Here is a 26191-nt window from a genome sequence, read left to right on the forward strand (position 1 = left end):
TGGATTTCTTGGCCATGAGCATGAAGAGCATGTGAATCACGCGTTGTATCATTTCTTCTTCGATTGCTGTCTTGTCTGTTTACAGATAGTCATACCATCCTGACTTCCATTTTAGTATAAAGCTGAAGAACAAGGCCTTGTTCTTCCCTATAGTCTCAACACTAACATGCAAGAGAAGGAAGTAGATGCCTTGTATAATAGAAAATTAATGTGTGTATATACATATGTATGTGTACATATATATACATATATACATATATATATATATATATATATACTTCTTGAACATTGGGCCAGGCTTGGCAGAGAATGTAAAGCCCGGCACTGTGCAATACAGTTAAGCCCATATTAGATTACATACATGTAGCTATTGACAATGATGCCGTCAACTCTGAGCTTTATGCACAGCATTTGGCCATATAATTAATATGCTCTCAATTATTGGTCACTATAGTCCAGCCCTTTACAACTAGGAGAGAGAGAGAGAGAGAGAGAAAGAGAGAGAGGAGACATGGTGGGTGACTACATAATCTGAAGACCCACGCTCTGTCCCCACTCCACTGAACCAAGGCGGCAGTCCTCGGTCCCCGCCGCATGGGATTCTGCGTTCTCCTTGCGCAAGGATGATGAGAGACAGAGGACACCAGCTGAAGAGCTACCGATCTCCCCTCACATAGTCACACGGAGCTTTTCCTGCACCCTAAAGAACGAGTTGCCTCGACGAACGGGAGGTGTTGGCGATTAACGTAAGTCATTGCGTAACTCGGGCTGATTTCTTTTATTCCAGAAGAAAAAGAAAAGGGAAAAAGAAAGGGAAAAGAGTTCCTCTCATAGTCTCTCTCTCCAAAAAAGAAAGAAGAATCACGTTCTTCTGCGGATTTCTGAGCCACCTGCCCATATGGTTCCGCTATGCTTCAGTGGTTTTGCCTACGCACAGCGCTCGCTGTTGCTTTTCTTCCTTCAATGCAGCGTGTCGTGTGGTGTATATGGTTGGTTCTCAACCTGCAGCCACAACGGTGCCGGTCCTTGCGTGGGCCTCGTGAGACTTTGAGGGGCTGGTGGCCGCGCCGGCCTTGTTCGAGTCCGTCGAGGAGGAAGCTTTGAGAGAGTGCTTCCTGCTCTGCTCCGTCCCCTCGTCCATCTCGATCTGCACCAGCCGGCATTCCTCGCTGCAGAACGGCGTGTCCCCTCTGCATGCGACCCCCGCGACGTCAGTACCCATCAGTGGATAGAAAGAAGACAAAGAAGAAGCTAATTACCTGTACATGAAGATGTCGCGGTTTCCGGCGAGGGGCTTGCGGCAGAGGAAGCACGAGTCCAAGAAGTGGTGCGGTGGGCCGTCGACGTCGACACAAAAGAACCTGTACGTGGGCGTCCGAGGCCTCGCCACTCCTCCGGCGGAACCGTGGGGGGAGGGCGGCGTCGGGTGGGCGTAGGGAGGACCCCATCCGGCCTCCAGATCAGAAGAAGAAGAATACAAGATGGAAAAGGGCTCCATGCGGATGAGGACTGAGGAGGAGGAGGAGGAGACCTCTCTTTCGTTTCTTCTTTCCGTGCTTGTCGTCGTAATTGGGTGCGTTCCTCGCTTTGTATTCTCGATGGACGGTGGAAGCAGGGAGTGGCGTGGAGAGGTCGGGGGTGGCGTCAGAGGTTATTATAGAGAGAGAGAGAGAGAGAGAGAGAGAGAGAGAGAGAGAGAGAGAGAGAGAGGAGGAGGAGGAGGAGGAGGAGGAGGAGGAAAGGCAATACAAATGCCAATAATAGTTGTGATTGAGAGAGAGTCAATCTTCGAACAATTAAGCTAATTGAGTTAGTTTTTCGACATATTGGCTTTCATTTTTGCTTTTAACGTTATAAATATAAAAAACTGATGCTCTAAACGCCAACACTTTCTTTAAGATTCGGACCTACAATGCCGCAATAATTGCAGGTAGCAAGATTAATAGATGCATGAGTGGAGCGACGACAGATCGGGAGGCACCAATCAATGATTTGTTCCCTTTCATCATTATGCGTCTTTGTTCATCTCAAAGCCCTTTTTTCTTTCTCCAATAATATATATATATATATATATATATATAATTGAATTCTCAGATGGGGCTCACGAGATTGATTGCGGGGATAGGTGTGGCTGGGGACCACCCACAATGGCATGTGACACGGGCGCCCGCACGAAACACGATGAGCTGTTCGCGTCGTTAATTATTTGGTCGATCGATTAGAAGGCTTGGGCCCCACCCCGGCCCCACTCGCTCGAGGCCACGACGCACGTAAGCAAGACCGACCGACCGACCGAGCAAGCCCCTCCCTGTTTCGGGACGGTTGGGCCCACCTTAAGTTAATATAAAGAGGGAATTCTCGAGAAAAGTTTTTTTTTGTTTTTGTGAAAAGTAACTCCCATTTTTAGATTATTTTAATCGTGTACCTTTTTTTTTCCGCATACCCTCAGTCATCTATTTTATTTCTCTTTATGATTTTTTTTATATTATATTTTTAATATTTTTAATAATATTAGGAAAATATTATAAATGAGGAAAATAAGAGAAAAGAAACTTGTGGTGAGAAGCCAAATCGAAGACGCACAAGTGGCATTGTAGCCATCGCGGATACGACCTCCTCGACAGCTGACTCACGCGTGCAAGAGCAGGTTTGCACGCGTGGGTCCCCTCGACCGCAGACATACATACCATCTCTCTCTCCTTTTTCGTCTTCCTTGTGAGATACACTCACTGCACTTGTTAACCTAATACTGTGAAAAAGGAAGGGAGACATGGTTGGCCATGGCGCTGCAGACAGTGGGTCGCTTGGTACAGAAGAATCAAATGCGAAGAGTTTAATGGCTCGAGTGGGGGAGAGCACATGGAGTTTGCTTCGACAGCAAGTGATCCTTGGCAACAATTAATTTCCTGCACATATCACTACTGCTCCTGAGATGGCTCTCCTGTGCACGCAGTACTGTACTATTGCTCAGGACCGAGGAGGAGGACGGTCACAAGCTGTGTGGCATCCAAGTGCGTTTTCTGTGGACAGGACAATGATCCGTGGAGTTTCCATCGCACGAAGGTCCCAAACTTGGGTGCAGGTTCACCGGTCCATTTCGGATGACATGGTTACAGCTCACGGATGACGAGCTTTGTCTACACACAGTGTAAATGCCATGATGTGGTCTTTGAAATGGCTGCCTAGAGAAGAACCAACCTGAAATGGAGTTGATGAAGGTATATGATTTTTCTTTGAACGAAGGAATCATGGCAAGGAGTTGTTCTTGTCATCTAAACTAGCACCTTGTGATGTTTGAATCTGTATGGTGGAGCACAATCACTTTCTATTTCTCCTGTACATTCTCCTTTCTTTCATATCATACATATCATGTCATTTTCTGACAGCCCAGACTGGTTTTATGATCTGATCACAAGATGGCCCCCACACTGCTCCCAGGCATTGATTCCTCTTTGTAAGTCACATAATGGGCTGATGCTCTGAGCATTACTTTTTCATTTTTCATCATGTCATTTATCTTTTTGGAGTCAAAATTGAAGTATATATATATATATATATATATATATATATATATATATATATATATATATATATATATATATATATATATATATATCTGTTGGCTTACAGGTTCATGAATATGAGATACATTAACCATGTTATGTGTGCATATTATGTAAAGGAAAAGCTTGTCCTATTAGTTGGTGATATCATATTTCTCTAATTTAGGGTGTCATATGTACATATAGGGCCCATGTCAGAGAGAATGCACAATGGAAAGGATGGATGGAGGTGAGGTGGGAGGATGGTTATGATGGTGTTGAAATAAATAAATAAATAAATATATATATATATATATATATATATATATAATATTTAAAACCATAGTTAGATGATGAAGATGAGATTTAAATCTAGATTTTTATAATAAATTATTAAAGTCTATACCAACTAAGCTAATAGATATATTTGTGGATAAAAATATTCAGTGCATGACGCATGGGATTCAGTAAGATGGATAATAAAATTCCTAGTGTAGATCACATAGTTATTGCTGATGTATATACTATTTAAAACCATGATGTGGGATTAATGTTAAAAATATAATGAAAGCAATTGGAAGCTTAGTTGTCAAAGTTCTAAGTTGAATCAAACATCAATTTCTTAATGATTTAGTTTTAGATATCAAATTAATTAACTTTAATTCATAAAAGTATATTTGGTGAAAGAGAGACATATAATGAATTTGACTTGCAACTTAATAGTCTAAGATTCTGATATATCTGTTGTAAGACTAATCTTGACTGACTTATAAATTTCCAACAATAACATCAACCTTTTTTCTTATTTTTTATTCACTTTGTTTATTTCTTTGACATAGAGATGCACACAGACATTTAATGAGAATAAAACAATAAATTAGGTCGTTGTTTTCATTCATCAATCATGAAATTTAAAGCCCATTGAGAATTCAAAGGCACATGTCTTTAGATTGGCATTATTTAATTGACTTGAATGATAATGACTTTTGTAGAGATTTCTAAGGTCATAATCCACTAAAAAGAAATCACACAAAAAAAAGAAAGAAAAATAAGGTCTCATCAAGGCAATCTCCATCATAGTGCCAAATTCTATAAGGCCCAGCCAAGTTTCCAGACCTCTTACATCATCAAACTATTACTTAACTGATCCTTGTAAGCATTTTCTAGTTTCATCAACATAATAAAATGCAATGAATTGCATACAAAATGTTATACACACCTTCATGTATTATATTTTGCAAGTAGTAAGTCAAGCTGGTTGGATGTATGAACTTTATGTGGAAACACTCTTGCTTGTTTGTGATCACATAATCCATCCCATATAGATCTATGAATTATATACAAGCAAAAAGAGAAAAACTAAAATGTCTTGGAGGGCATGTGAGAGAGGACATAATTTTTCTGGGAGGAGAAGACATTCAACAAAGCTGTGTAGAAACTGCAAGGCATCTGAAACTTGCAGTAATTGAGCAGCCAAAAAGAAAAACCCAGCAAACATTAAACACTGCAAAGCTGAATAGATACTATTTGCTATCTTGGAAATGTCCACACTGCTAATCCATTGGCTTCTTCCCATCACAAACAGGCAAGCCAGCAGTGCAACTTAGACAATGGATGGCCCAGTGCTAAGGAAGGAGATCATCACCTCCCCATATAACACTATTTGCTCCCAATCTCATGGTTTCACATCTCTTTCAATAGTCTCTCAAAGACATCATCATCTTTAAGAGGATGCAGGTGTTCTAATATTTCCTTTTGTTTTCCTCTCAGAAAACTAATATGAGAAAACTTGCTTCAGCTGCATCATTTCCTTTGAGAAATCTTCTGAGGAATCCTTTCTTTAGGATGAATTATCTCAAATGTTGTCAAGTATCATGACACCAATTATTCTCATCTACCTACCAAAACTCAGAATCATCTAATCCTGGACCCAGTACTCCTCTCACAAAATGAACCTGAACAGGGATGAAAGTGAAGCCTCATCCCTGCATTGATTACATGGGCACCTTCATGACCACACACGGAGGAGAAATCATGACCCATCGTTAAAAATGGTTCTTGGTTGCAGAAAGCACGCAGGGAGTATTTGGATGCAAGAACCGATGGGCTAATTTATCTGCGGCGATCAGCCCCAGCATTCCTCCCTCCCCACTTTCGAGAAAGGCTCCAATATGTTGTCGATGCAGATTGCAGTACTGCCCCTTCTTTTGCTCACCGACAAGACACCGTACGGAGCTATCAGGCATCGCTCATGCGCTGCTCCTCGTCTCTCTTTCCCTCTCCGCGAGATTCCCACTGCCCGTGGTCTAAAGCATAAACACAAACAGGTGGTGAGCGTCACGTGACGGTCATGCGCATCTTTTGCAGCAAGAGGAATGTGATTACTCGGTCACTCCCAACAATCGAGTTGGGATCATAGAGCTGACACGAGAGAAGCATATGCACTTACAAGTACACAACGCAGGCAGCAGGTTCTTCCCAAGTTTGGGGGAGAATTAGTGAGAACAACGTCGGTTTGTCTTCTGTGGAAGAAGGTCTAATACGAATGCTTTCATGTGCCTCTCTGCAAACAGATGCGAGAAGAAGGACGACACAGTTTCCTCCCTAAAGAGGCATATAGCCATTAAGTATGTTTCTGAGGACACACATGAAATGTCAACCTGCAGGGAAAAAGAAATGACGAGTAGATTCTCCAATTGACTTGGACTCGCATCATTCATAACCAAAGCTAAAGCTTATCAGCTTGGTGTGTAGCTCCCTAACTTAACGGACACTCCATCCATCCGAGCATCCCACATGTACATGAAGAGCCTGTGTGAAGCTTCCAATGGAAACCGACGGAACTACTAATATTGGTGGACCGAAAAGGAAGCAACCTATTCTTTCTTTTTACGTTGGTTCTATATATGATATTATTATATACGTTATCTTTTTTTACGTGGATAATGGAAATTTTAATTAACATATATGGTGAATCGAAGGGAAAGTGAGGCAAAGCGAACGCAAAACAGCCGAGCGTCTCATCCAAACTCCACACCATATTATAACACGCCCGCAAAGCCACGTCTCCGCACCGCCTTCACCCAAATGGCATCTCCGCCACCACCTCTGAGGCCTACGCCTCCGCCTTCGCCTTCACTGAGGCCCCTCAAACACTTGCCTCCGACACTCCCTCGCGGCTCTACCACCACCACCACCTCGTCGTCCTTCTCCTCCTCCTCCTCGGTATCCCTCAGTCCCAGCCTCCTCATCATCTCCGCCATCATCGCCTTCGTCTTCGTCGCGTCCGCCTCTATCCACCTACTCCTACGCTTTCTCTCCTCCCGCCGCCGGTCCTCCTCCGTCTCTGCCGCGCCACCGGCGCCGCCGCTCCTCCAGCTCCGCCGCCCCGACTCCTCTTTTTCCTCGTCCTCAGCTGCTGCGACCGCAGCCGCCTCCAACTCCGGCCTCTCCGACCAGGACAAGAAGGCGCTCATTGACGCCCTCCCGTTGTTCTCCCTCGCCTCTTCCCTCGCTGCCGTCCCCAAGTCGTCGTTGGACTGCGCCGTCTGCCTCTACCCCTTCCGCCCGCACGACGAGCTCCGCCTCCTCCCCGCCTGCCGCCATGCCTTTCACTCCCGATGCGTGGACCCCTGGCTCCGCTCGACTCCTTCTTGCCCTCTCTGCCGTGCCTCCATCGCCCTCCGAGCGGCACCGCTACCTTCGCCGCCGACGGCGGCACCTCCGACGGTCGCCTCTCACGGGGACCCCTCCCGGTCCGGCAGCTTTCGGGTGGAGATCGGCAGCGTCAGCCGGAGAAGTACGCCACCGGAATCGGAACCGGTCGTGAACGCTCTGCCTCATCTGAGGACGTACTCCTTGGGGTCATCGTTCGAGTACGTGATCGACGAGGAGGTGGAGGCGGTGGTGGCGCGGATCCGGAGGACGACGGAGAAGGAGGAGAAACGAGACGCGGTGGCCGAACCAGCCGCCGTAATCGTAGCTGGGCCTGCGCCGTCGGTGGCGGACGTGGCGGGTGGTGGAGGGAGGGGATGGCTACGGGAGTACGCGGACCGGCTCGCCTCGTCGGCGTCGTCCTCCTTCTCATCGTTCCGGTTCTCCGGCAGGTGGAGCCACGACGGCGGCGGCGGGCCAGCGCGGTACTCGTACGACTTGGAGGGGAGCGCGCGGCGGGAGGCGGAGGACGGCGGTTACTACGGCTTCTACAGGTGGCTGATAGGGGCATAACCGTCACAGCACGCACTTCCCCTCTCCGTTAAGCCGCCACGGAAGCTTCTTTCGGACAATTCCCGGTGACCAAAATCGCCACATCATTCCTCAGGAACTACGAAGCCGCCCCCGTTGGGCTGCGCGAAATCGGACGGCCCAGAAGCCCGCAATTGCAAAGAAGCTTCATGCGATCGCAGCGGTGGTCCCCAGCAGTTAGGTGGGTGGGGGGTACCCCTCTTGGTTGTAGCTTTGTACTCTTTTGTCTTGTTTTGCGATGGGATAATGTACGAGTGGAGTTAATGGGCTTCGGATCCGAAGGGAGGAATCGGATCACATCAATTGAACCCGTTATGACACCACCTGTACCGCAGCGTTTTAATGCACTCGTTGATGTCGCATGATTCCCCTCTTCTTATAACTTCCCAACCAACGCACGCCTCTATTTCGATCGACTGCTGCGGACGTTACAATGCTTTGGGTTCCCAAGAAGATCCGGCCCGTCCTTGGCATCTCCTATGTGTCTGTGTGGGGGCGCCCTTCTCGGGTAAGTAAACAATGAACACTATGGAGGACGTAGAAGAATGATATGAAGTTACCCGCTCAAAATATACCACGATGAGCATTACATCTTTGTCCACCAGGACAGGATATGCACATCTAAGCTACGGCTGGCTGAGCTAATCGCAGACCACAAACCTGGGGGATTTGAGACCGAGCGCTTCACGCCACTGCACAGTCTACTACACCAAATCTACCGTGACATCAGTGTTGGGGTACGCCACCGGTTTTGGTGACGACTGCGCGGATCAACAGACGCATGGGCGTGAGATGGCACTGACGAGGACACTCGACGTATCACGGAAACATCGTCACCGGTCCAAAGTGACGCGGATACTGCAATATTTGGGCGGCGACTTGTCTGAGCTGGGCTGACCAAGGCTTTCATCCCACAAATTTAAACCGGCGCGCGATCGAGCAATGATGGTCGAATCAAACCGGTCCCGCTCGGACCCCAACTCGACGGCGTTATCGCCTCGTGTACACCGTGGCAGCGGCCATCGTAATGGATCTCGTCTCACGTGACGCTCACGTTGCTATCGTTTTTATACCGGCAAGAAAGGGGATTCCGAAACCTCATTCTTATCCTCGGCCATGGCTTCCTCTGTTCTCGCCGCCGCCAAGCCTCTCCTCCACCCTTCTCATCCTCGTACTCCTCCTCCATCTCGTGGCGCAGGTGGCCCTTCCCTCCGCCGGAGCCTCTCGGCCTCGCGTAGGAGCGCCGCGCTCAGGGTTCACGCCCTCAAATGTGAACCGTCCAAGGTCTGTTGTGATCCCTCTATGCAGTTTCTAATTGCTTTGTTGATATTTGCGTTCTCATGTATTCCTTCTTTGTTCTCGAGTTCAGATAGCTCCGCAAGCCGATCGGGTACTCGTTCGTCTCGAGGAGCTCCCCGAGGTTTCCTTCTTTCTCCTCCAATTCCGGTGTTCATAATTGTCGTTTTTGCTTTCTTTGAAGACTCTCCCAAAGAAATACAGATGTAATGGTCGTTGATTATGCTTCAAGGGCGTTTCTAATGTCCTTTCCAACTACCAATTAGTTCCCTAGTGCAGATTGATAGAACTTTGTAGTTTACAGTTGCTGCATTTTTTTGACCAGGCCATTTGATCGCTGTACCACTTTAGGTTTGATAGGTAGCTCAGAAATGTAGATGGCATTGGTCATAAATTTGGCACACTGAGATCTATGGAGAAAAAGTCATTTAAGTGTGACAGCTATTTTACTTGTTGTAACTTTCTTGCATGATCATTTCGTGCTAAAGTTACAAGAACATGGGATGTAAATAGCATTCTTAATTTGGTCTTCACTGTAACTGACTTGTAGGAGAACGGAGCCTTCTTATTGCAGTAGCCTTGAAAATTTTCATTTGATTCCATAAACAATCTTAAACCTATTTGTAGCATGTGGTCGTAGATGAAAATTCAGAAATGTATAAATATACTTTTTTTGTTTTTGTTATGCCTTGGGATGGTTATCAAAATAAGCTAGGAATGTGATGATTTGGCTTGGATAGCACTGAAATTTAATTTCCAAAACCCTGGTTTGGATTTATAACACTGGTGTTCTAAGATCAATATAACTTTTAGTCTCTTCCCAGCTGAATTAAGTTGAGTGTATCCAATATAATGCAGTTAGCTGCTACGTCTTCCAGCTTGCACCAGCCAATTATTACTGCTACGGCCCTGCTTATAACAACCAGTTAGAGAGTGAGAAGGGAGATATCATTGTAATTCCATGCCGTCCAAGCTGAAGAGAGAGAAAAGTTAACCAAAAGCCACTGTACATAGATATCTGACATTGTTCACAGTTACTGTGATAGTGTTGTTAAGAGTTTTGATAGATTTTGATGGAAAGAAAGCTCAGAAAAGATAACCTGGCTTTTTTATAAGCATGCTGTAAATCATAAAGCTAGTAATCATATCTCGATCTAATCAACACCTTATTCATTATAACAACTACATCGAAGCCGTAAGTCCCAACTATTTGGGGTCGGTTGTATGAATCTTTTGCCGCTAGGATCTAATCAGCACCATATCCACTATGTTCCATATTCTAATTGGAAAGGTGCTTTGGCGCAGAAATCTGCTGGTGGAGTACTACTTCCAAAGTCAGCTGTTAAGTTTGAACGGTATCTAATGGGTGAGGTACGGAACAAAAGATTGATATAGTTGTATTATTTGTTTGAGCTATCAGCTTTTGATTATTGCAATATGTTCTGACAGATTCTGTCTGTTGGCTCTGATGTCACTGAGGTGGAAGCTGGGAAGAAGGTAGATTATTATTTTTCATTATTTTATGGTCGTTTCAATAAAAAAATTGGATAATGCTTGTATTCCTTTGATCATAGCACCTTCTTCTTACTAAAAGTGGTGGTATCCTGTATCACTAAGTTCAGTTAAGTTTACATACACATGTCATTATAACTATAATGTTCCTGTGGGTAAGGATCATTTAGCATGGCAACATGCTTTAGTTGTCAATTATTATATGGCGAACATGTAACTTCACAAATGTCCAACAAGAAGGGCGAATAGCGTACATGAATAAGATAACATAACCTGTGATACTTTGCATTTAGATTATTACAGTGTTATCATATTCTTTTTTTTTTTTTGAAGTATATTGACTGTGGCCAAAGTTGTCAAAACCAGACTGGACTGCTCTGTTGAAGTCGGACTAGCAACTGGTCTAAAGTCCAGTCTATTTTATCACAAAAGGCCTAGGAGCAAACCAGTCAAACTTTGTCAAATTTGGTAGAACTGACAGAACCAGAAATAACGTTTTTTCCATTTTACCCCATTATTTTACTGTATTTTTATTTTTATATATTTTAAAAAATAGAAACGGTTCATAGTGTCATGCTATTGTATTGGACTGATCAACTGTTTGAATTGGTCTTGGAAAACTGGCTCTCTCCAGGTTGACTGGCTCAGTTTTCGAGACATTGACATAGCTGATGTTTCTCCCTTTTTCTTTTGCAGGTTCTTTTCTCAGACATTAATGCATATGAGGTATGTGGTCCTATAACACAGATTTAATCATTCACTAGTTGCATGATATACATCATTCTTATTCCTCAATATACATGCATAGCAAACATGGATATATTGTTATATATAAATCAAGCATTAACAGGCATATAAGCTCTTCGTGTAAATCAATCAAGAATTTTGATATTGTGTCTTGTTGTCCTCTCAAATCCAAATTAAGCAATCTCTTTAGAGGGGAGGGTGTTATTCTAGGTACTGTTTGTTGAGATTTGGCATCCATTGACATCATTTACTGGAATGAAAAGCTAATGCTGGAGCAATTTCTTTTGAAGTATCACTTCTTTGGACTATGATATAGATGTCTGATTTAATTATTCAGTCCGAAAGAACATCTCCATCTATGGAGAACTTTTTATCATCTGACTGACCTTAACTAAAAAAATAGTAATTACTGGACACACATATCATTTGATAGTTTGCATGATACTTCCAAGGGAAGTGTTATTTGCAGATTTCTTTAGATCAGTGGACAAAAGTCCTTTTTCTTTGTTAAATAGCTCCTTTAATTTTTGGTATTTATATACTTGGGCTGGTACCTGTTTTTTTTTTTTTCTCTTTATCATACAGATAATTTACTTCTTGTAATTCCTCCTTAAATGTTTGTGCAGGTGGACTTGGGGACGGACACGAAGCACTGTTTTTGCAAAGCCAGTGATCTGCTAGCTGTTGTCGAGTAGATATCTAGTAAATTTATCATGTTTGGTCTTCTTAGGTCTGCACGGTGATCTAAGTAAGTCATCTTTTCGTGGTTATGATCCTGAATTTTCATTTGCAATGTATGCTTGATTGATACCCATAATGCAGGTTGAACTTCCTCAAATTTTATGTCTGCATGAGATTCTACCTGGAATCCAGGTCAATTAGTGGATGTTCGATGAAAGATTACTTGCACATGAATATATTTTCTGATAACGTTCACAATCACAAGTAAATGATCAACATAACATTTGCAGGTGCAGTCTTTTTCTTCTTGGGTAACCTAGCCTTAGGAGTATAATGTTTGGAGAAGAACAGGTATATGTCTGTCCACTTCTTTGGGTAACCTAGCTTACAAGTGACATACTGTTGCGGCATTGTCATGTTAGATTGCATGTATATGATTTAGGGAAAAACCCTCCATTTGTTTTTTTTTGGGTCCAGCGTTCCCTCCTGGAAATGCTAGTTAGATTAGTATTAATACATTCTATGGATCGGTTCATAGGATAAATTGATCCAATCTCTATACATAAGCTTTATGATGTTTTTAAATGTATTTATTAAAAATACTATGATTGAGGTGGGGTAAGTTGACTCAGAACTCTATATAAACTATTTCATATATATATATATATATATATATATATATATATATATATATATATATAGGATTTAATATAAACTAATTGGATAAGTGGATGCTAGCTATTTTACCTTGCTCTGTTGTTACGAAGAATTTTAGGAGGAGAATGGGAGGTCATGTTGGAAGGTAATGTTCGAGTTAAGGGTTGGTCATTAAGTTAAGTTATTTATTTATTTATTTTTATTTTTTTTGTGAAACAAGCTTCGTACCTTAGATTGATTTGGGAGACTTGCTCATGCTCAACCTATTGTTAGGGATGTTACCTGGATGACGGAGTGCTTCCTTCGTTCCCATCCTCAGTCTCTCTATCCTTCATCTTTTATTCTCATCCTAGTTAGATAAAGCGATGATTACTAAGGGGACGGAGGCGGGACAGCAAATCTCCATTAGGGAGAACCAATAGATTCTCCATATATTCTCTTATATTAAAAGATAGGATTAGTGAATGTTATAAGTATAAAAATCGTGTTTATGTTACTGTTGTGTAAAAAAATTAATGTCAAAAGTTGAAATTAAATAATAATAAATTAAATATATAATGTGTGTATTTACATAAATATTAATAGGATACTAGAAATAAATAATTTTAACTATGTAAAAAATATTAATTATAATGTCCATTCAAACATATAATATTTTTTAATATTTGCTCACATACTTAATCAAAATATTTGATTAAAATATATCAAAATAGTCAATTTTATAATTGAGGACATAAGTAAAAAAAATTAATTTTTGAAAGGTAAAATTATAATTTTCAATGCATATATATATATATATAATAAAAATATTTCATTTTCTAATGATAAAGTGGAAAGTAAAATTGAAAGATATTTTTTTTTATTTTGTAGAGTAAAAATATTCTTTTAAATGAACTCTAATTCTCACTTTCTTTTCTTTGGTTATTACGCAAGGCATGTGGTCGTCGCCTACGCACGCCATATGGTCATTGCTTGTGTGTCGTACATAGTCATTACTTTAAGGAGTGATTATCCTTATACTATTGATCGATGAGCTTTCCGATGTGTAGTGTTGTACCACCGTGCCCATGCTTAGTTGTGCACATATGCTCCATGCTTTTGCTTAATGTAATTGTTGGCTTTTAATGTCTAATTGATGTCAACCATAGCTGACATCCACTGCTTCGGTCATCAGATAACATCGGCTACAAATAGTGACTCTATTGTAGTCACCTCACATAATGATGTTGTTACAATTGTCATAAACCTGTCGCACCCTATAGTGTTTTTATTGCATACGCAATCACTACCTACGATCAGGTTAGTAACCATTGAAGGTCACCCAACCTCAACAATAGTCAATCGATCAAACATGAGGAACCGTGTATTGTCCGCTGGTAATAGGATAAAACAGATCGATGACACAAATAGATCGAGTGAGTATCATAAATCAAAGCCCAACACATTTTCTCAAGCGAATGGTATTAATAAACATATTTAAATATAAAATACGTTCAAAATATTTTTACGACCTAAAGTATTTGATTTTGAAGCATAGCTTTGATACTAGATGTAAGTATAAAAATCATGATTATCCTATTATTATGTTATAAATCAAAATCAAATAATAATAAATCAAATATATGATGTATATCTCTTAATATCATTAAACAATGTCTTTACTTGATTTGCAAGTGTATTGTCGTTGGATTTGCAAGTGTAATGTCTTTACTTGATTTATAAGGAAAACTATACTAACCTTATCATCTCTTCTTATTCTTCATAATAGAGCAATAGATTATGTATAAGGATAGATAAGAGAAGATATATTATCTTTTAATAGTTTCACATGACTAAAGGGAGATAAGATAAGATTTGTAATTTCTCAATAATATTATGTCACGTGTATATATTGATGTTCTAGGATATTCTGTTTATTTATATGTAATAGTAGAAGATATATGATAAGTAATCATGAGAGTTCCTCTAATCAAGATTATCTGATAAGGAATCATTTGAACTTTCTTTTTATTTATCGATAAATATAATTAGAATCCAATCATATCTATAATATATCTTATCTAATCATATATGACTATATAATCTAACAAATACTCATAGGTAATAGAAAATACCATTAATCCTCGTCCCAATATAGGGCAAGCCCTCATGAATGCATGTATGAACTCACGAATATAATTGACACATTTACTTATTATTTGTTTAATACTTGCTATCATTTTTTTTAGAATAATATAATATTTAATATAATGTTTGATTTATTTAACTTAATTTTATGACATAATTGATACATCAACACGTTATTTATTACCTTGTTATTGATTTTCTAGGACATTATACGTTTTAATATAATATTTGATTTTTTAACTTTTTATTTATGTAATCACTAGCAAAAACGACATTCATGGACTTCTTATATAAAATTTTAATTTTTACAAGTGATTATGTTATCATATATGTTATTTGGCTTCATCCATGTAAACATCTTCCATACTTAATATTAAGTATGTAAATTGTTATAATCATAAGATAATTAACCCATTGGATTAGCTTATTGAAATCGAGCTATTAGATTAAAATATTTAAACCTAAATTAATAATAATACATCACCCTTGTAAATCAAATCTAAAACTGTCCCCCCTCTCGATCAAGCCACGGTGGCATAATGTCTCTACCAATAGGAGATGTCAACGGTGTTTCCGCTTGCTTTTGTCCTCCGTAACGGCGTCCAATAAATTGGTTCTTTTTCTTAAAAGAAAATGTGTCGGCCTTAATTGGGCCTTAACTGGGCTGAAATGGTAACCAACTTGCTATTGAAGCCCGTTACGGTCAGCTAATTAGGCCCAAATTGGGCTGGAGTGGTAACAATCGCCACAGTTATTGCAGCCCGCTACCCCTTTATATTCTCGACTCGGGGTCGGCCGAGCGTAACCCTTTTCTTCGTCCCCAAGCGACTTCTCTTCTTTCCTTAGGGTTTCGATCGCCCCTAATTCTCCATTGTCATGGCTGTCGATCAAAAGCCCGGTGCTTCCTCCACCAGCCCGGACGGTTCCAAGCCCGCCTCCAAAGTTACCAAGAAGAAGGACGAGAAGAAAGAAGAAGATCTGGTGACTCCCCATCTCATTTTTCCCATCTGTGCCCTTTCTTTCCGTCGATTTCTTACTGTTCCGACCGCTTGATCTCGTGTTCCGCTGCCAGTCGGACGAGGATTTGGCACTAAAGCAGCAGCTCGAACTCTATGTGGAGCGAGTTCAGGATGCCGACCAGGGAGTCCAAAAGCTCGCCTTGGAGAGCATGAGGTTCTTTGCCTTCTTCGTCTTGGACTTCCATTCTCTGTCCACGAATATCTTCTCAGAATTAGGGTTTCTAGCGGATCTTTACATGTTCGCGAAGTTGATTTGCATGACAATTCAATTCTCGGTGTTTACAGTTACTTTGCTTTTTATATAGGCAGGAGATTCGAACGGCAACAAGCTCCATGACATCTGTTCCTAAGCCTCTAAAATTTCTCCGGCCACATTATGGGAGTCTAAAAGCATTTTTTGAAACAATGCCAGAGTCTGATTTGAAGGTAAAGATTGCTATTTATATAGCTTAATTTAATCCTATTACTGTTAGGTGATTGGATTTATCTTTTCTAATATGTTTTGGAGTAGTCTAGATCTTCTGTTGGCTTGGACTATGACTAGAGGATGGATATGGTTTTAGATGTTGAGCATACGCCTCAGATGCGTGCCCAGTAGTTACCATAAGCTTGCTCTAATGCATTTACATCTTATGGTTATATAAGATTTTTCTTTTAATCTATGACAACACAACAATCATATATAGAGCTTAACCCTCCTTCCCACACATTGCTAGGGTCCAAGCCAGCAGACAACACAACTATAAGACTAGTCTTGCCTTTTGGACTTGAATGTTGGGAAGCTATGGAATTAACCAAGATGTAAATGCTCACAACTTAAATATTGAGATTGATGACAAGATTGTTAGAAAATATAGAATAAGAAATGTTCTCAATTCTTATTTTGTGTAGTCCTTTAGAGGATGAAATAAGAGAAATTAAGATAAGATGGTAAGAACTTGATTGAAGAAGATCTAACAATGCCTTGAATGAGTTGATTAGGATTACTTATACAGAGATATTAAGAGATCGAAGATTAGTTGAAGCAAATATAGAGTCCCTTGATGGTTCTTAGTTTAACCAACGATAGCCTCTCTTCCCCTTCTGTTTTTTTGTGTGTGTGTTTTTCTCTTTCATACTTTTTTTCAAAACTTAACAGAATTTGCCATATTCTCTTTGAACCACAGAAATACTTGGCGGACATACTTTCCGTGTTGGCACTGACAATGTCTGCTGAAGGAGAGAGGGTATGTAAAATTCATCTTATAACTACGTATTTTCTTCTCCCAGAAGTTGACATTACAAGATATCTACATAGATTCCTTGCCTGGTATTTGTCTCAGAAACTTGCTGCAAATAATTGCTGTTGCAAGTCCTATAGTGGTTTTACTTTTGTTATCATACATGTTTGTGAGTTACATATCATATATGTTCTTTGTAAAGTCTTGTTATTCAACAATAGAATGATGCTAAACAGATTGGTGGAAAGATCAAGAGGTATAAGAACCCTATTTACAGCCAGAGTGTTGGATGTGTTTTCATTTATTTTTGCCATCTTAAAATTTTGCCTACTTGCTTTTTTTGGCAATATCTCTTTGCTTTATATAATTTGACAGCACAAAATTCTGCGGTCCTCTGGTGACACTGATGATGCACTAGCATTTTGTAGTTGTGGTAATGTATTGCTTAAGTCAGTGTAACAATTTCCTGTTTGTCCTCTGTAGGAGAGTCTGAAGTACCGATTGCTAGGGTCTGAAGGTGATATTGGTTCGTGGGGACATGAATATGTAAGGTAAGGAACTTAACTTTGGCAAGTATTGGAATGGTCTGAACCCATATTCTGTTTTTTAACTTTTAAAATCTGACGTGTACTTTAAAAATTGATATGTAGTTTTGATAAACATAGTCAATATAACAAACTTATGTTTGTAAAGGTACAACTTTTCAGGAGAATATTAAATTTTTTGAACTTCAGATTATCTTGTCATGGGTTCAGAATGATGGTTTGTTATCATGATGTTTTAAAATTTAGTGAGATATTGGTGTATGCGTGCTTTTATCTTTTGATGCTAATAAGTTATTTATGTTCATCTCAAACTACTGTTTTATTTGGCAGAAATTTGGCTGGTGAAATCTCACAGGAATTTGCAAAGCGGCAGGTCAGGCTCACTCACTCAACGACTTTTCTGACAACTTGGATATTTTGTGATATTTTGAGTCAATAGGTTGATGATATTTATCATGTTTTTGGTCGCATCTATGCTATACTATTTGATTCATAGATTTATTTCTGATTAAAATCTTGTTTGTAGCTTATTTTTATAAGACCATTGGCACATCCATGCAAAGGCCAACTATTTTTTAAGAACTCATTTTTTTGCATCATACAAGAGCAAATCTTTTCATATTAATTTTTATTAAATCAATTTAGGTTTTGCCCATTTTTACTACAAGTCTGAAATGACATTTCATACCTCAGTTGTTCTTGGAGATGATATATCACGATAAACAATTAATTTTACTTTTACCCTCTATCATAACTACTCCTAATTGTTCACAATTGGAATCATTCTCATATTTCTAGTAATCTGTATCTCGGCAAAACTAACTTTTCATGTATGAATATCTTTTCCATCATTTAGGTTCACAATAGAGGTTTCACCTGATGATCATTTAACTTTCTTGATTTATCGTCCACTTTAATTATCTTGTATTAACTCCATGAGAAACATGATATTTAATTGTTTATTCAGTACAACAAATAGTCTTAACTGACAAAACTTTTGCCATTGGAAATCTCGTGCATCTGTTTTGAGTACAACGTTGACTCTTTTCCTAAGTTGCACTAATCTACAAAGACTAAGTGTTTCAGACTGTTACCTGAAAATATCTTCTATATTTTATAATCTGACAAAGTTGCTGTTTTGAGTGTTTTAATGATCTGTACTTCTTTTTGCTTGCAATTTACTTTAGTTGTTTATGAACATGTGGTTGAAATGCGAAGCATTATAAATGCTTATCGTCGAAAGTCAGCTACTCTTGACTACCTAGCTAGTGCTAGTGTGGACTTAGTTTTAGTTTGCTTAGCTGATATTTGTTATCACGTGAACTCATTTACTGGCATATTCCCACTGTTTTAGCCTCTTTTTAGTCAGCTTGTTCTAGCTAGTAAGTGGCTAATTACTTCTCTCTTCTTACACAGTATGATGACTTGCCCTTAGACACTTTGATGGAACTTGTGCAACAAATTGTTGCCTTTCACATGAAGGTATCTGCTATATAATATCTGAACCTTGAGTTATGCTGTTTATTTTTGGTAGTAATTGTGGTAAATGGTGCTAATCTTGTACGTTCTTCTGTTTATTGAGTTATTTTATCTAGTTTTTGAAAAGATGATGATTATTTATTTTTAACTACTGGTACAGCATAATGCTGAGCCGGAAGCTGTAGATCTTCTAATGGAGGTATGCTCACGACTCATTCATTTTTCCCACCTAGTTGTATATTTATATATCTTTCACCCTTCAGGTTGAAGATCTTGAGCTGCTAGTTGAGCATGTGGATGCTACAAATTATAAAAGAGCGTGTTTGTATCTTACCAGTTCTTCTAGGTAAAAAGATTTCCAGTTTTGTTACAAATGCACCATGCACTTATCTTGATATAGTCCATTTGCAAAGACAAAACTAGTCAGTCTTTTTGTTGTTTGTTGAAGTGCTATGACACCACTGTTCTATATACTATTGGTAACTTGGTATGTTGCCACATAATTGACTTGGGATGATATGGATGGCTTGCTAATGTGGGACAAGAGCATCAAGGGGCAATTATTCTAAAATTTATGTATACTGTAGGATTTGATAATATGGCTGACGAAAAAAAATAGAGAGAGAGAGAGAGGAGATGATAACACTCAGGCTTACTCTTGTTCATAGAATCACATTTTAGGGGCTCTCCTCTCACATAAGAAGCACCTCACGCACAGTGATGGAATCGTACCAGAGGGTAGAGAAGATGTCTTACATCTCGCACATTACGTGACACTGGTGGATGATATTCCATGGTTCTCCACCGCCTGCGTCCCAACTTCTATTGTTCATTTGATCTTGGCATCACCTAAGCAGCATAGGGGTGTGTGCTGAGGCTTTGTCAGAGTCAAGATTGGGTCAAGGGTAGCGAGGAGCTTTGTTGGGGCTGAATTTGGGGGACTTCAAGTGGTTGAACTTAGATTTGGAGCTTATCTTAGGTAGAAATGCGGGAGCCATGGTTGGGCCCTTTAAGAACTGGGACCTTGGTGAGGGGGAAGAGGGAGCAGGGTGGAACATGGTGAAGGCTGGAGGAATGTGGGACTAGGCCACAACGAACAAGGTGTCTAGGAAAGGAAATGGTGAAGGTTGTGTGTATCGGTTATAACCCTTGTATGATCTAAAAATACTTGGTATAGTTTTGTTTACTTGGTTTTTCTTGCATAGAACCAATTCACTCATTAATTGTTTTTATACGTTTCTGTTTGTAACCATCAAAAATCGCACTGGACTGAACCAAACAGTGTGTATTTTTTGGTTTCCTCTGCTTGGTTGCACAGTCTTGGTATATATGATTTTACCAATCATGGAAATGTTTATGCATAAAATTTTGGATAACCTAAGGTTTCAGGATTGGAGAACCTTAAATCTAATATATCTGTACCATAATATTACAAACTCCATCTTTTTATCTCATAGTCAAAGACTGCTCTGATCAAATACTTGTCCTTCCTAAGAAGTAAAAATGTGAGCATGCTGGCGGAATTTTGTTTCACTATAGCATGAGATGACAATGGTTGGCTAATTTTGTTAAGCAGCCAAAGCATGGGTTTAATTTAGCAACCAGGTGTTCTTGAAACTTGTTGGATTTTGTTATTAAACATGTGGGTCATGTTGCAGTTTATGTTTGGCAGGGAGTTGAGTTATCAATCAGACTGACAGTGACTGCGGTAATTTGATATCCTCTAGAACATGTTCTATAGCATTCCAGTGTAATTCTCTTTAAAATTAATAATGAATGGTGATGATTAAATGTTATCTTTTACAAGAATTGTGGTGGTGAATCCTTTAGTAGAAACTTTTGAGTCATGACGGGCTATTTTATGTCAAGAGGTAGGATTTATTCATTCATTAAGATTTTTCGGCTAATGTTTTCTGTGCTGTTTATTTTGCCAATAACAGCATGTAACCTTCATTGGTGAAGATTAGACATAGTTGTGCTTATAATTTAAACTAAAATTATTTTACTTCCATTGGCCTTGGAGGTTTATTTTGATTCTCATTTTCTTCCTGTGATGGATTTATGGATGTTATATGATAAATGATTCTAGTCAAATTGCAATTATGCTTTATCTGAAGACAGCTGTAGTGCTGTACTCTAGCCGTATGATCATTAAGTTATAAAATGTAATTTTATTTTCAAACCATGTAAATCTCGCAGCTATCTCCCAAGCACAGATGATTTATTAGCTTCGGACATAGCCTTTACGATTTATACCAAGTTTGAGGATTATGCAAGTGCTCTGCGGATTGCACTCTTTATCGATAACACCCAAGTATGTATACATTCATGTTATCGTAAATGTATTTCTTCACATTAGTTAAGCTGTTGTTAAGTTTAACTCGTGAAATTCTCTTTGTGCAGTATGTGAAGCAGATCTACACATCCACTGAAGATCTTCAACTGAAGAAGCAATTTTCTTATATTATAGCTCGTCATGTAAGCTGTCTGCATCATATTGACTATGATGATATAGTTTTCACTGGTGTAATTAGACTCACCAGAGTTGTATGCCATAATTCATGCATTCTCTTATATGTGATTGTGAATTCACTGTGTCCAAGAGTTCAGGCCAATTTCTTTTTTGCTTGATGAATTTTGAAAAAATTATGGTTTTTTGCCATATTTCTAATACTTCATTCTGATATTGTGTGCAATATTTGGTCAGATACCACCCTGTTTACTGATCAGCTCTGTTTACTTCAGGGTCTAGTTCTGGAAATTGATGAAGATATAGCTCCTGATGATGATGACAGGGAGGCCTTGCAGGAAATAGTCAACAATGTTAAGCTAAGCGAGGGATATCTTGCGCTTGCTCGGGACATTGAGGTTATGGAACCTAAATCTCCAGAAGACATCTATAAGGTGCTGGTTCTTATACAATTATCTAAACTGAAGTACACCTTATTTCTTCTCAGATAATATTGGGTATTAATCCAAGTTTGTAAGATGTTTTTTTTTGTTGTTTCCCCTAATTAGATTTGCATCTGTTTTGATTATCTCATCATGTCAATTTTTTTCTGATGATAAAGGAATTTTGTTACTGAAGAGATGATTCTTGTTTTTCTTAGGAAGTACTCTCTAATATCCGTAGAAAGTTCTTTCCATGACTTCTTATTGTCCTTCAGTAGAAAATCATGGTTCTTGTAATTTTTTGTTTGTAAATAGAAATATTCACATGTATTTGCTTGATTTTTTTTGGTCCTCTGGTTTACACATTGTTTTATTACTTAGGTGCACTTGATTGATGGCCGGGCAAGTGCAAGTTCTAGTCTCGATTCAGCAAGACAGAACTTGGCAGCTACCTTTGTTAATGCATTTGTAAATGCCGGATTTGGACAGGTAAATGAAAGAATTTTTTAAGAAATTTCTTGTGGTAAAATCTTCTATAAGTTGTTTATACTTGGATATTTCTTATTATTCTCAGGATAAATTGATGACTGTCACATCAGAATCCTCCAGTGGATCTTCAGGTAATTGGCTATTCAAGAACAAGGAACATGGAAAGGCCAGTGCAGCAGCAAGCTTGGTATTGTTATTCCCATATGTTTTATTTGATATAAATAAATAGTGGTATATTAGAATGTGATTATGCTCTTCTTTGTTATAGGGGATGATTCTGTTGTGGGATGTTGACTCCGGACTTTCACAAATTGATAAATATTTGCATAGTAATGATAACCATGTGGTCGCTGGTGCTCTGTTAGGTATTGGTATTGTTAGCTGTGGTGTGAAGAATGACTGTGACCCTGTAAGTTGTATCTCATTTAAGATTAATAAGATATGCCAGTGACATCCTCTGCTAACTTTCATATTTTCTCGAATTCATTAGACTATTACTATGTAGATATGAGATTATGTGGTATGGTTCTTCTTGCAGGCATTGGCACTTCTAATTGACTATATTAACAAAGATGACACCATCATCCGCATTGGTGCCATACTGGGCCTTGGAATTGCATATGCTGGATCTCTAAAGGATGAGGTGGAGATCCAGGAGCTATTTGTCTGCTTTTAACTGCTAACCATGTTCTTAATTACATTCTGACATAATAATTTTGTGCCAGCTTAGAATTCGCCTATCACTTATCTTGGGAGATCCAAAAACACCCCTTGAAGTTCTTGTATTTTCTGCTATCACCCTGGGGCTCGTATATGTTGGTTCTTGTAATGAAGAAATTGCTCAGTCCATCATTTTGGCATTGATGGAACGTTCTGACACTGAACTAGGGGAACCTCTGACTCGCCTGCTTCCTGTAGCTCTTGGACTTCTGTATCTTGGAAAGCAGGTAATTTGAAAAAAAAAAATCAAAATTGCTTTCCAGGCTTTTTATTAGTTTTCTGTTGTTGATAATTAATCTTCTCAACCATCACTCTATGGTGTTTCAGTGGATAATTGTGTTATATAGCTTCATTATTCTACTGTAAGTAGTATATAGCTTCATTATTCTATCCATGTTATCATTGTAGATATAGATGTACTTGTTTGGTTTGCTTCAAGGATGCCAGAAATTTGATACTGCAATTATTGGCACTGGTTCAGCTCCTGGGTAGAAGTATTAAAGGCTTGATCCTTTAGTTGCTATCTTTTAGAAGATTGGCTTAGAACTTCTCCAGTGGCTTGAAGTTAAAATAAAAAAAAGTTTGCCCAACAGATGGATTTTGGTCTTGCAGAATTTGGATATCGATTTCAAGTTAAAATGTTAGGTCATCAGATATATGTTTTTCCCTATTCTTGTAGAATTCAGATGTTGATGAATTGATATTATATCATTTGTGTAGGAGTTTAGTTTTTCTTATGTACTCCTGGAATTTTGGTCTAACAGGATAATGTTGAGGCTACTGCAGAGGTTTCAAAAACATTTAATGACAAAATCAGGAAATATGCTGATGTCACTCTACTGTCTTTGGCATATGCTGGAACCGGGAATGTTCTGAAGGTGTCTATTTGTAACTGTGCATTGTCCCTTCTAATTTAGGTGTGAAATGATTAAAACACTTCTGTTCTGCAGGTCCAGAAGCTTCTGGGGTACTGCGCTCAGCATCTTGAGAAGGGTGAGAACTATCAGGGACCCGCTGTCCTTGGGATTGCACTTATTGCAATGGCTGAAGAATTGGGCCTTGATATGGCGATTCGATCATTGGAGCACCTTTTGCAGTATGGAGAGCAGAACATTAGACGAGCAGTGCCCCTGGCTCTTGGTATCCTTTGTATTTCTAATCCAAAGGTACACTTATCCCTATTACCTAGGATTACTGTGCTTGACAGTTACATACATTATTTTGTTTGTTAATTAAATGCATAAGGGAGCAACTTATAGGGAAAAGTTAACAATCTTGCTAGTTCCAAGTTTTAATCAGGATAATGAAATTCCCTAGAGCAGTCAGTTTATACAAGTAAATATAATGCTAATTACCCTCAAAAAATAAATAAGTTGCTGAAGATGGTGCTATATTGGTTGTTGACCTGTATATGGTTACATGTAGTAGGAAAAATCTACAGATTAAAAGAAAAATCTAATTCAGCTGTTTTCTTGAACTCAAAATGTTGCTCTCCTCATCTTTGATCAGGTCAATGTCATGGATACACTTAGCAGACTGAGTCATGATACTGATGGTGATGTATCAATGGTATGCCCACCTTAAATCTCTCTCTCTCTCTCTCTCTCCCCTTTCCCACCCTAAAAAAGGGAAAAAATGTGGGAGAATCAATTTTGCTAGATATCTGACTGACCTTTGATCTGCAGGCAGCAATTATCTCATTGGGATTGATAGGTGCAGGCACAAATAATGCTCGGATAGCCAGCATGCTCCGCAACCTTTCAAGTTATTACTATAAAGAAGCTGGCCATCTCTTCTGTGTAGGCTATTGTAGACTTGTGTTTGTCTGATTCCAGCAACTTCCTCGGATCACATTTAGGTTGAAATTTATCTTTGCAGGTGAGGATTGCTCAAGGTCTTGTGCATTTGGGGAAGGGTTTACTAACACTTTCCCCTTACCACTCTGATCGGTTTTTATTGTCCCCGTAAGTTCATTTGCAGCCTGTCATCCATACCTTTTCTTTTCCTGTCATCCATATTTAGTGTCCATATTATCCTCATAACTTCCTATGCAGGACTGCGCTTGCTGGACTTGTTACTGTTTTGCATGCATGCTTGGACATGAAATCTACCATCCTTGGAAAGTATCATTATATGCTCTACATTCTCGTCTTAGCGATGCAGGTGTGACTTGTCAATCTTAAATTCTTGGCTTATGTTCTCAGTGTTATCACAAAGTTGGTCAGTGTTTTGACGGTCCCTGTTTTAACTCTTGCAGCCAAGGATGCTCATGACGGTGGATGAAAATCTAAAACCTATTTCTGTTCCTGTACGGGTTGGTCAGTCTGTCGACGTGGTGGGCCAGGCAGGTCGGCCAAAGACCATTACAGGATTTCAGACACATTCTACTCCTGTCTTGCTTGCTGCAGGAGACAGAGCTGAACTGGCTACCGATAAGTATGATTTGATTTTGACGATCCTCAATATCTTTCTCTCGACTTTCCACTTAACTGTCACGGACTAACTTGGATCTTGTCTTTTTTATTATTGTGCAGATACATTCCGCTGACATCAGTGCTGGAAGGTTTTGTAATCTTGAAAGAAAACCCAGATTCTCATGATGATCGTTAGAATACCTTGCAACTTTTTTGTCATTGGAGTTGGATGATCATGAGGAACATTGGGCCCAGTTGCTGTATTCTCTTACTGTGAGGTTATTTACTTGAGTCTTGAATCGAGACGTACAAAAGGGCCGTGAATTTGGACGTGGGACGTTGGTTACTTGTCATGCTCGTACTTCTTCATGTTACGATACACTGCTGGCTAGCAGTTCCAATTTATCCTGTGTAGGATGATGTCAACGGCCTTCAGCTTCCCAAGCTTCGTTAGTGAAACATCAAATTATTTATTATTCGATTGCCAAAACTTGGTTTTCGTTGCTAGTTGTCACTATGGGCATCATCTCCATGACAGTTGCATTGTATTTGTTGTTTGGTGCCATGTATTTTTGTAGACGATAGTAATGTTTCTTCCTTCACTGT

At 39.5% G+C, this 26191-nt stretch overlaps 4 protein-coding genes across 6 annotated transcripts; 3 read left to right on the forward strand and 1 right to left on the reverse strand.

The window, feature by feature from the left end:
• Positions 1–754: 754 nt before the first annotated feature.
• Positions 755–1706, reverse strand: LOC103972186 (FCS-Like Zinc finger 3-like). The gene is made up of 2 exons (XM_065088726.1): positions 1260–1706; positions 755–1190 (listed from the first exon to the last, which is right to left on the reverse strand). Exons 1-2 carry the CDS (start codon positions 1496–1498, stop codon positions 998–1000), a joined length of 432 nt encoding a protein of 143 aa, XP_064944798.1. The 5' UTR covers positions 1499–1706; the 3' UTR covers positions 755–997.
• Positions 1707–6556: 4850 nt separating this feature from the next.
• On the forward strand, positions 6557–8149 carry LOC135597668 (E3 ubiquitin-protein ligase ATL4-like). Its single transcript, XM_065090930.1, has one exon. It carries the CDS (start codon positions 6630–6632, stop codon positions 7767–7769), a length of 1140 nt encoding a protein of 379 aa, XP_064947002.1. The 5' UTR covers positions 6557–6629; the 3' UTR covers positions 7770–8149.
• Positions 8150–8879: 730 nt separating this feature from the next.
• Positions 8880–12487, forward strand: LOC103972187 (10 kDa chaperonin 1, chloroplastic). 3 transcript variants are annotated; one of them, XR_010481360.1, is made up of 8 exons: positions 8880–9071; positions 9157–9207; positions 10389–10454; positions 10533–10580; positions 11292–11321; positions 11969–12090; positions 12165–12215; positions 12314–12487. XR_010481360.1 is itself a non-coding variant. In XM_009386422.3 (6 exons), the coding sequence occupies exons 1-6, from the start codon at positions 8904–8906 to the stop codon at positions 12035–12037; spliced, it is 432 nt and encodes a 143-aa protein (XP_009384697.2). In that variant the 5' UTR covers positions 8880–8903; the 3' UTR covers positions 12038–12180. The 3 variants fall into 3 exon arrangements, 1 of the variants encoding a protein (XP_009384697.2); XR_670761.3 differs by having other exon boundaries at positions 12165–12487; XM_009386422.3 differs by lacking the exon at positions 12314–12487 and having other exon boundaries at positions 11969–12180.
• Positions 12488–15603: 3116 nt separating this feature from the next.
• LOC135597670 (26S proteasome non-ATPase regulatory subunit 2 homolog A-like) lies at positions 15604–26084 on the forward strand. Its single transcript, XM_065090932.1, has 25 exons — positions 15604–15788; positions 15880–15980; positions 16132–16252; positions 16993–17052; positions 17530–17597; positions 17922–17964; positions 19008–19073; positions 19231–19269; positions 19334–19416; positions 21270–21384; positions 21474–21548; positions 21816–21974; positions 22344–22451; positions 22537–22638; positions 22720–22860; positions 22990–23094; positions 23177–23398; positions 23936–24049; positions 24122–24337; positions 24681–24740; positions 24857–24970; positions 25050–25135; positions 25226–25334; positions 25429–25607; positions 25706–26084. The coding sequence occupies exons 1-25, from the start codon at positions 15684–15686 to the stop codon at positions 25779–25781; spliced, it is 2667 nt and encodes an 888-aa protein (XP_064947004.1). The 5' UTR covers positions 15604–15683; the 3' UTR covers positions 25782–26084.
• The last annotated feature ends 107 nt before the right edge of the window (positions 26085–26191 follow it).

This window comes from Musa acuminata, chromosome BXJ1-11 (genome assembly GCF_036884655.1).
Source record: "Musa acuminata AAA Group cultivar baxijiao chromosome BXJ1-11, Cavendish_Baxijiao_AAA, whole genome shotgun sequence".
NCBI lineage: Eukaryota > Viridiplantae > Streptophyta > Magnoliopsida > Zingiberales > Musaceae > Musa > Musa acuminata.

Excerpts from the sequence above, each read along its gene's own strand:
- LOC135597670 (XM_065090932.1), top strand. The coding sequence starts at position 15,684 with ATGGCTGTCGATCAAAAGCCCGGTGCTTCCTCCACCAGCCCGGACGGT. Across the intron at positions 16,253-16,992 it reads TGCCAGAGTCTGATTTGAAG|AAATACTTGGCGGACATACT; the intron begins GTAAAGATTGCT and ends TTTGAACCACAG. Across the intron at positions 24,741-24,856 it reads CTGATGGTGATGTATCAATG|GCAGCAATTATCTCATTGGG; the intron begins GTATGCCCACCT and ends TTTGATCTGCAG.
- LOC103972186 (XM_065088726.1), bottom strand. The coding sequence starts at position 1,498 with ATGGAGCCCTTTTCCATCTTGTATTCTTCTTCTTCTGATCTGGAGGCC. Across the intron at positions 1,191-1,259 it reads CGCGACATCTTCATGTACAG|AGGGGACACGCCGTTCTGCA; the intron begins GTAATTAGCTTC and ends GGTCGCATGCAG.
- LOC103972187 (XM_009386422.3), top strand. The coding sequence starts at position 8,904 with ATGGCTTCCTCTGTTCTCGCCGCCGCCAAGCCTCTCCTCCACCCTTCT. Across the intron at positions 10,455-10,532 it reads AACGGTATCTAATGGGTGAG|ATTCTGTCTGTTGGCTCTGA; the intron begins GTACGGAACAAA and ends ATGTTCTGACAG. Across the intron at positions 10,581-11,291 it reads AGGTGGAAGCTGGGAAGAAG|GTTCTTTTCTCAGACATTAA; the intron begins GTAGATTATTAT and ends TTTCTTTTGCAG.
- LOC135597668 (XM_065090930.1), top strand. The coding sequence starts at position 6,630 with ATGGCATCTCCGCCACCACCTCTGAGGCCTACGCCTCCGCCTTCGCCT.